General features: G+C 50.8%; 2 protein-coding genes across 2 annotated transcripts in view; one reads left to right on the top strand and one right to left on the bottom strand.

Moving 5' to 3' along the window:
- Tiam1 (TIAM Rac1 associated GEF 1) overlaps window positions 1-9,509 on the top strand; it is a 401,135-nt gene that overhangs the window by 17,030 nt on the left and 374,596 nt on the right. The window lies entirely within an intron of this gene.
- LOC104851506 lies at window positions 5,221-9,487 on the bottom strand. Its single transcript, XM_010608709.1, has 3 exons — window positions 9,182-9,487; window positions 8,643-8,982; window positions 5,221-5,910 (listed from the first exon to the last, which is right to left on the bottom strand). Exons 1-3 carry the CDS (start codon window positions 9,485-9,487, stop codon window positions 5,879-5,881), a joined length of 678 nt encoding a protein of 225 aa, XP_010607011.1. The 3' UTR covers window positions 5,221-5,878.

The following is a 9,509-nucleotide window of genomic DNA, read 5'->3' on the forward strand; positions in this document are numbered from 1 at the left end:
ATATACACATACATACATACATACGGCCAGGCAGACAGTATGACTGGATTAAGCATAAGTTCTTTAAAAAGCAGTGTCTTAAAGACCAAAAAAAAAAATCTCATTAAGGTAACCTGCACAGACATCGAAGGAATTACATGTAAAATTCCTGAAATAACAGTGTATTGACTTATTTTTTTTTTTACTTTTTTAAAACAAGATGAGTAGCAAAGTGGTTACCAGAAGCTGGGAAGGGTAAGGGAGAAGCTGGTTGCCAGGTACAGAGATGCAATCGGAGAGGACATGTAACTTCTGATGTTCTGCAGCGCTGCAAGGAAACTGGTTGATGGTGACGAATGGGGTAAATTTCAAATGGCTGGTATGGCTTTAAATGTCCCCAGTGAACAAATATGAGTCTGAGGTGATGGTTCTGCCAGGCACCCTGATCTGCTCACTGCACATTGTTTATACCTTTAAAACAATTGCACTGTTCCCCACGGATATGAGGCAAGCCTTCCTCCTGCAGTCCTTTGTGTCCTGCGTCCCATATCTCAGTCCGACAAACTGGATGGATCTTTGCCCCTTTCCGGGGCTGCACTGGGCTGGGGGTTGAAGCTGGAGAGGAGGGTGTGCCCTGCAGGACTCGGCCTGGCTCCCTGCAGCCAGCTGCATGGGGTGTCACGGGCTGTGCTGACTGCGCCCCTCTGAACAGGAGGGCATGGGCTCCGCCTGGGACTTGGGCTGGAAAAGACGTGGGTGGGGATGCGGCCTTGGAGAGCGAGCGGGCCAGCCTTGGGCACGGGCGTGATACCCAGGCTCTGCGTAAGCAGAGAAAGACACTGCTGGTGGGTGTGAGTTTGGGAGCAATGGGGAAGGCAGAAACAAGGAGAGTTGATCACATTCCTCCTGGGGACTTTTCAGAGCGCGTGGGGTGGAAGGACCAGTTCGAAAGCCCCTGGCTTTCCCTGCATAAGGGGAACACCTGAGGGCCTGGCCAGGTGTGGAGCTAGGACAGCTTGGGCATTTATTAGACAAAGGACGAAACACGGGTTCAGTGAAAGCCGCCTCTTGTTTCTGTCGCCTGCTCCTGTCTGCCTAGATGGTGAGGCCAGGAACTGCCTAGGAAGGAGAAGGTGAGGTTTGCTCTTGTTTAAGCAATGTACTGGAGCAGAGAGGACCACTTTATGGACACGATGAGTTCGTGAGTTCTTTGGGTATCTAGAGAGGAGGCCTGTAAGGGCTGCCCCCTGATTGTTTTAAAGGTGATTCTGGCCAGAGATAATCCCAGCTACTCTACTCAGGAGGCTGAGGCAGGCGGATCACAAGTTCCGGATCAGCCTGTGTAACTTAGTGAAACTCTGTCCCCAAAACACAGAAAGAAAGAAAAAGAAAAGAAAGTTGCTGATGTAGCTTCGTGGCAGTGCCCTCGGTTAAATCCCCAGCACCATCGCCCCGCAGTGAAGAAGGGGAGCGACTCTGGCTTTTTATAGATGATTTAGGGGCCCATAGCGTCTCCAACATGAGCCATGTGTACTCTTTTGTTTGTTTTGTGTTTTGCTTGGTTGATTGGTTGTCCCCTTGCCTTGAAGTTTCTGAACTATCCTGTGGCGTGGTCTCTGCCAATTTTACAGAAGTACTGCTGTAGTGCGGAGCCTGTTGGCAGCCAAGCGGAGAGCTTCTCTACACACTGCCAGTGCAGATACAACAGCAAATAAACCGCGGAGGGGAGCTGAGCTGCGGGGAGCGGGTCCTGCTGAGCCCGGGAACGGCCTCTGGGTCCCGCGTGCCCCTGGGCCTTGCTGGTGTCCTGGGTTAGGTATGCGCGTAGTGAGGCTTCCCTGGCCTGTTTTCCGCAACTGAAGGTTTATCGCTACTCAGAAAATTTCCTGGCCTCTTCATTCCTTTTCGAAGACCCTTTTACCCTGCTTCCAGTGTCCTCAGACAAGAAATCTTGAATTCTTACTGGGATGAAGCTCAGGGGCTGGCAAGTGCGGCCTTGGGGTTCACTTTAATCCCCAGTGCTACGGAGGAAAAAAAAAGGTAATACCTCCTTCTTGCCAGCCGTGGTGGTGCATGCCTATAATCCCAGCACTCAGCAGACTGACACAGGAGGATTGCTGAGTTTGAGCGCAGTCTGGCCAGTCTGAACTGCAAAGCAGGATCCTTTCTCCACAAACAAACCCAAGTTCTTTTATCAAGCATTTATTCTTTAAATCATTTAGTTTTAGTTCTGGGGATTAAACTAAGGGCCTTGTGTATGCTAAACAACAGCTCTACCACCAAGTTACACTCTGGTGTGTGAACATTTATTTTTAATTAATTAATTGGCGACAGGGTCTCACTTTGTAGTCCAGGCCGGTCTTGAGCTCACTATGTAACCCAAGTGGCGATCCTCCTGCCTCAGCCTCCTGAGTACCGGGATTTTAGTTGGATGCTACCACACCAGGCTATTTTTAATATTGTTATGTTTCCCAGATGGCTTTGCATTTTCTCACATTCAATATGCAGATGAGTCATCTGTGACATGGTGAGATGTAGGTTCAGACTCGGTATGTGTAAGATAGCGCCTGAGAGCATGTGTTTCAGATGCTAGTGAGGCCATCGGTGCCGGCCCATGGGTCTCACATAGAGGGACAAGGCTGAAGAAGACTCATGAAAGGTTCTGGGGAAAGTGACTGGGACGTGCTATGGTCCCTAAGAAACAGAAGCAATAGAGAAAGCTTGTGAAGGAAAACTGCCCTGTGTCATGTTGGAGGCTGACCAGCTCGGAGTTCTGCAGTTGGCAAAGGGATGGCCCAGGAGGGCCAGTGCTGCAGTCCTAGTCTGTGTCCACAGGGCTGCCAGTCAGGAGTGCTGAGGTGTGAATTCCAGTCTGAATGCTGGAAGGCTTGAGATGATAGAAGTGAGGTCGCAATTCGAGTCTAAAAGCAGGAAAAGAAGACCCCTTTCCAGCTCCATGCCTGGTGGCAGGAGGACAGGGGTCCTTTTTACCAGGGCGATCATTTTTGTTCTGTGCAGTCCTTCAGCTGATCACATGAGGCCATCAGGAAGGGCAGTTTCCTTCGCTCAGTCCACCAATTCGAATATTACTCCCTGCCAAAGACACATGAATATATCCAGAATAGTATTTCACCAAATGTCTGGCCACTTTGGCCCCACACAACTTCAGACATAAAGTGAAGCTTCCCAGGACGGGAACGCTTGTACCCTTCTGGAGTCTTGGTGACCCTTGGGTTGACCGTGCTTTTCTTCTCATAGTTCTTTAGTGAGAATATCTAGACATGTCTCCTTATGAGCTAAATGTTCTTTACTGCAGCGATCTCCAAATATTCAAGGATATTTCTGCATAGGATGCCTGGGTTCGTGACATTTGTGGCATAAAAAGGACAAACATTACATTGAATTTTCATTGAGCTCTGTGAGAGACGTGTATAGAGTGTTCTCACTATATTGTATGAAATAGTAAATGATTTTGTGAAGAGTACAAACTGGAGGTCAAAGAAACTGAGGATAAGAGAGAGAGATACTTGGACTGGAAGGGTGTGGGTAACACTGACTATGAGACTTGTGGTGCCCAGGGAAAAATGAAAATAGGGAACTCGCGTTCAAAAGTTAAGGAAATTTCAAGATAGCCAGGGCAGAGCTTTGAACCAAGTGTGTGGGCCTCTGAGCTTGCAGCCGTATGGGGTCACACAGGTCACACACCCAAGAGCAGGTCTGGGGTGTGGTGGTGGGGGATAGAGCCGAGGAACCAATATGGCGGAAGGGAAGGCGGGAGACTCCGCTCAGGAGCTGGGTAGAATCAAAGGTTCTGTTCCAAATGCTGAAGGACTGACTTGTGCCTTTTTATTTTATTCTTTTCTTCGTCCTACCAGATGGTTTTAAGAAAGAAAATTTGAGCAGCACTGCACTTTCAATGAAGCAGTATAGTCCTCCTGCATCCATTATCTTTGCCACTCCACGATTTTCACAAATTAACCAGTCTGTGTCACTTGGGGGTGGTGGTGCCTCTTGGGAATGCCAAAGCCAGGGCTCTCGGGGCCACTTCTGAATACCCAGAGAAGCCCTGCCGCAGTGAACCTCAGAAAAGGCTCCCCCCATGGTTTCCTGATCTCAGGGCGGGCCTCACACCTCAGAGCCTGCTGTCCTGGGCATTGTCAGGGCTTCGCCTTTCATTAGTGACCTGGCCAATTGGTTAGAGAAAAGCTCAGAAGGGTAAAACAAAAATGAAAACTAAGAGATACCAGCCAGAGAGATTTGACTCATTAGAGCTCAGGTTGAGTGGGAGGCCTCTTACTCAGCCTGCTTCCTGAGACTGGGTGATGTGTGAAGGACACAGATTTATTCAGCTCATGGTCGCAGAGGAGGGAAGTCTTAGGTTGGTTGACCGCACCTGGCAGGGGCCTTGTGAGCTTTGTCACAATATGGTGGAAAAGCAGAAGGGCAAGTGAGCATGCGCTGAAAAGACACAAGGGCTGGCCGCACCAGCTTCTGTGGTAACTAGTCCAGTTCCCTAGGAAGAGTATTACATCACTCTCTGAAGAATTAACCCAGTCCCTTGCTAGGTGTAGTGGTGCACACCAGTAGTTCCAGCTACTTGGGAGGCTGAGGTAGGAGGATCTAAATTTCAAAACCAGCCGGGGCATAATAATGACATCTTGTCTCAAATTTTAAAAAAGGACCAGGGGTGGTGGTGTATGCCTGTAACTTCAGCTACTCTGGAGGCTGACAGAAGGATTGCAAATTAGCAAGTCTCTATTATGCCCCTCAAATTAAAATTTAAAAAGTGGGGACAGGACTGAGGTTGTAGCTAAGTGGCACGCTGGTATTACCCCCACCAGAGTAACCCTGTTCTTGAGCTGTGTTAATACATGTATGAAGGTCACGCCCCATGGCTTAATTGCCCTTTTCATTTTTGGTACTGGGGATTGAACTAAGGACCTTGCACTTGCAAGGCAGGCCACTGAGATAAATCTCTGGGGCCCTTGCTTTTTTTTTTTTAAAGTGCTTTGAGCCGGGCGTGGTGGCGCACGCCTGTAATCACAGCACTCGGGAGGCTGAGGCAGGAGGATCGCTGTGAGTTCGAGACCAACCTGGTTACAGCCTGGGCTACATAGTGAGTTCCAGGTCATTCTCAATGACATAGTGAGACCCTGTTTAAAAAAAAAAAAAAGTGTTTTGAGACAGGGTCTCGCTATGTCGTTCAGGCTGGCCTCGAACTCACTGCTATCCTCTTGCCTCCATCTCCTGATTGTCTTGCCTCATCGTGTCATGTGCTGCGATTACAGGCATGCACCCCCGCACCCAGCTCTGCTTCTTAAAAGTCCCACAACCTCTCAAAACCATTCCAACTTCTGCAGGGAGCGCAGGCCACGCTTCATGTACTGCACAAGCATCCACCGAGCATTTATGTGTGCCAGGTGCCGCCCCAGACCCCCAGGTACAGCAGGGAATCAGGGAGCAGCCTCAAGCAAGAGCAGCTCAGGCCTGGAGGGCAGGCAAGGTGCCCGGGTTGCCTCATCCTGGTGTCCCCACACTGGGGAAGGCCACTGACACTGGCGAGACCTCTGGTAAACTATGCGGAAGAAGTCGTTCACTTCTGGTGGAAGCTTGAGTCACGCACTAGACAGGGAACTTTTGCTCCTCTCTTGCCGAAACCCTGAATTCTGCCTTTGATCGCTCTATCTTTTCCCTTAATGTCAGCTTCCCGTTCTTTTTAGATGTCAACAGTGCCCTCGGGAGACGAGGTGGCAGGACACTCTGCCAGATGGCGCTTGTCTGTTTCTGATCCAAATGCCCTGTTCTCTGCTGCAGTGGGGAGCAGCGACACAAAACGCAGGTTGGAGGCGAGGGGCAGCCCCGAGGGTCTGCGAGGTCGTAGGACAGACGCAGATCGGCTTCACACTGTCCACCCTAGTGGCCACTTCGCACCTGGGGGAACAAAGCAGACAGCAGAGTCCTGGCAGGTGGGGTGCAGGGGAGTGAAGGAGGGAGCGGGAAAACGACTCTCGTCCCCTTCTCCCTTTCCCAGCTACCTCGACCATGGACAGAGATGTTAATATCTTGTTTTTATTTTATTTATGTATTTTGAGATAGGGTCTCACTATGTAGTTCAGACTGGTCTGGAACTCACTGTGTAGCCCAGGCTGGTCTCGAACTTGCAGCGATCCTCCTGCCTCAGCCGCCAGAGTGCTGGGTAATATCTTGTTTTTAAAGATGACGCAAATGTGATTAGGGAACCGGCCTAATTTAGTTAACAGCTGACACTTACGAGTTCCTACTCTGAGCTGCGTGTGACCTCTGCTTAATTCTCCTGGCATCTGTACAGGTTAGGTGTTCTCATGCCTGTTTTAGAGGACAAGAATTAGGCTCGAGAGAGATGAGTAATCTGCTCAAGGCTACACAGCTGCTAGGTTGTGCAGCTTGAATTCTGAAAATCAGCTGCCTGGTGTGGGCGCGGTATGGCTGTCCCCGTAGTGGGATGAGCCATTTATTGTCTATCAACTGCTTTTCATGTTTCGTTTTTTGAAGTACTGGGGGTTGGACGCAGGGTCTTTTTCATTGAGCTACATCCTGGGCCCCTTTTTAAAAATTTTTAGTCAAAAGACTTGCTCAGTTGCTCAGGCTGGGGTCAGACTTGGGATCCTCCTGTCTCATCCTCTGTCAGTGCTGGGAGTGATTACAGGCAAGCACCACTGGGCCCAGTTTAAATCTCTTTTCATAGGGCACAGTGTTTGTCTGTAACCTCGGCACATCCACCCTGTGCTTCGCTACAGTGCTCTTGACAGTGCAATGTAAACACTGTTCAAACAGTAGCACTGGTCAGGAAACGAGGAGAAATGCATCTGCGCATGTTCAGTACAATCTTTCTGAGTTTTCACACTGCCAGTTGCAGATGAGGAAGCCGAATGGATGTTTCTCCTAGAAAAGCCTCCCTTAAGCTGCATTTGCACGTCTGTATGCAAGATGTTTATGAGCCTAGCAAACATTATTTACTGCTACCATGTGCTAAGCACAATGGTCATACTAACTCCTTATCCTCATACCAAGCCCGTGTGGTGGTCACTGTTATTATCCTCTCAGTTATACAGATGGGCAAACTGAGGCATGAAAGTCTGTAGCGATTCATCCTGAATTAGTTTGAAAGTCACAGGGCTTGAGTGTCAGACACCCTGGCTCCAGAGTGTGCATTTAAGCATTGCCAAATGCGCTTCTGAACACCCTTGAAAAGCTGTTTAGCTGGGTGTGGTGGCTCATGCCTGTAACTCCAGCACTCTGTGAGGCTGAGGCAGGAGGACTATAAATTTGAAGGCAGCTTGGGCAACTTAGCGAGATCCTCTCTCAAAATAAAATTTAAAAAGGCTGGGGATGTAGCTCAGAGGCTTTGGTTCAATCCCCAAAACAAGTCAAAACCCTCCACTCATTTCCAAATGTACTTATTAATGTGTTCTCACCCAAACACACACACACACTTTTCCAAGATGTGGGCTCACAACAGGCCAAGAAATTGCTCTTTCCTCTTTGTGAAGAGCTTCATGAAGGAATGATTCTTCACTGAGAAGCGTGTGCAGGATACTGGATGAGGCAAAGCTGGTTTTGGTAGGGGTGTCTTCTGAAAAAGCTCTGGAATTTGACCCAGAAAGGCCCTTGGGACACCTGTCCTGGAACCAAGTCAACAAATGACACTGACAGCTATTACCCTAAACATTCTCCTTTAACTGACCGCTTAGAGTCACTTCAAATCTTTTAGTGGTTGTTTGTACTGGGTATTGAACCCAGGGTGCTGTAGCCCTGAACTACAACCTCAGCTATTTATATTTTTAGACAGGGTCTCCCTAGGCTAGTCGGGATCTTGCAATCCCTCCAGCCTCAGCTTTCCAAGGAGCTGGGGTTACTGGCATGGGCCACAGAGTCCAGCAGCACTGCAAATCTCTAAAGCTCTGGTATGCAACTTAGCTCCTCTGTAATCCTTTAAATATTTTGAAGCGTTTGGAGCAAAATGTGCCGAGTACTCAGATATGGCAGTGGAGATAAGATTCTAGCTGAGGCGCGCAGCGCTGGAGCAGAACGGGGTGAACTTGCAGCTTCAGCTCCCTGTAACACCGGAGGCACAGAGGGAGGGGGACAGCAGGCTCCCCAGGGTGCAAGTGCGCGGGCCAACCACGCTGAGATCTGAAGACCTGGGCCAGGGAGGGGTTCGGCTCTGTGAGTCTGTGGGAAAAGAGGAGAGGCATAGAATAGAGAGCAAGAGATTAAAAAAAAAAATTTTGTTTTTCCTGTAGAGGATCGTTTTTACAAAATGGACCACAGATTTCGGGAGGCCAGGCCCGGGGCAGAAAGACCATGGGGTGTCTTTGATGAAAGAGGAGGTGTGGAGGGATGGATATGGGAAGTAACAGCAGAGGGTTGGAGGAGGAATAAATAAAGGGTGATGTTTTCCATTTTAGGTTTACCTGCCAAGGCCCAGACAATTCCTTTTACGGCGCCTATTACTTTTTAACAAAATAACCTGGGGCTCCTATTACCTTTTAACTAAATAACCCACAGGGCGAACCCCCAAGCGTTCTGGGGGAAAGCACCTTCCTCACCCAGCAGAGCTCTGTCGTTGCCCGTGAAGTCTAGCGCTCTTACTCAGGGCGAAGGCCTGGTGTAGGGAGGTTTACCTGGCCACAGGTTAGGGACTGCAGCCAACATCGTCCGGGGTTCGCAGAGGCAACCGGCAGGTGTGCGCGAGGCCCAAACCCTCACCGAGATGCAGGTGGGCTCGCTGGGCAAGGGAGAGCCAGGATCCCGGGGACTCACTCGGGAAAAGGCCCCGGGTTCCCCGTGTGGACCCTGTCTAACATCCTGGGCGTTCAGGCCAAGGGACTGCGTTAGGCTTTTCGTTTTTCCTCTCCTAAAATTTCCAATGTCCCCCTCGAGCCAGCCGCACAGACCACGTGCGGCAGGTACGAAGACTTTTGGCTCCTCGCCTCCCCCGTTCAGTTCCCACTTCCCCTCCGCCTTAGGAGGCAGAAAAACCCTTTACCTACGACCAATCACGCCCACGCCGAGCCGCGCGCGCGCCAACTCGAGCTCCCGCAGCGCACGTCATTGGCCACCTCTGCCTCGGAAGGGTGACAGGCAGCTTCGCCGACCTATGGCAGGAGGAGGCGGAGGCCGCTCAGCCCTCCCCACGCTGCTTTGTTAGGGGCTCCCTCGCCTTTCCGCGGCCTCCTGACGTCTTCCGAGGCCGCGCCGCCGGAGCCCCGACAGCACACTGCGGAGCACGCGGAGCCAGCAACCTCCTAGCCGCGGACGCGGGCCGGGATGCAGTGCGGGTACCCAGCGTGCGGCTGTTGTGACTCTCCAGCCCAACTCCGAACGCCCCGCTCCCGTGTCCTTCGCCTCTGATTGGCTGACCGGAGGCGGAGCGATTGTCAGGCAGACCAATCGGAGCGTGGTTTCCCACGGGCTCCCGCGGCTCCGCCCCCAAAGCCTCCGGTGGAGGCGCCCTGACAGCTCTCATTGGCTGCCGGCGAGTGGGCCGG

The sequence above is a fragment of the Fukomys damarensis genome, unplaced genomic scaffold, assembly GCF_012274545.1.
Source record: "Fukomys damarensis isolate Sample0158 unplaced genomic scaffold, DMR_v1.0_HiC HiC_scaffold_24, whole genome shotgun sequence".
NCBI classification, from domain to species: Eukaryota; Metazoa; Chordata; class Mammalia; order Rodentia; family Bathyergidae; genus Fukomys; species Fukomys damarensis.

Excerpts from the sequence above, each read along its gene's own strand:
- LOC104851506 (XM_010608709.1), bottom strand. The coding sequence starts at position 9,487 with ATGAGAGCTGTCAGGGCGCCTCCACCGGAGGCTTTGGGGGCGGAGCCG. Across the intron at positions 8,983-9,181 it reads CGTCAGGAGGCCGCGGAAAG|GCGGAGGGGAAGTGGGAACT; the intron begins GCGAGGGAGCCC and ends CTGCCTCCTAAG. Across the intron at positions 5,911-8,642 it reads AGTCCCTAACCTGTGGCCAG|GTGCGAAGTGGCCACTAGGG; the intron begins GTAAACCTCCCT and ends TTGTTCCCCCAG.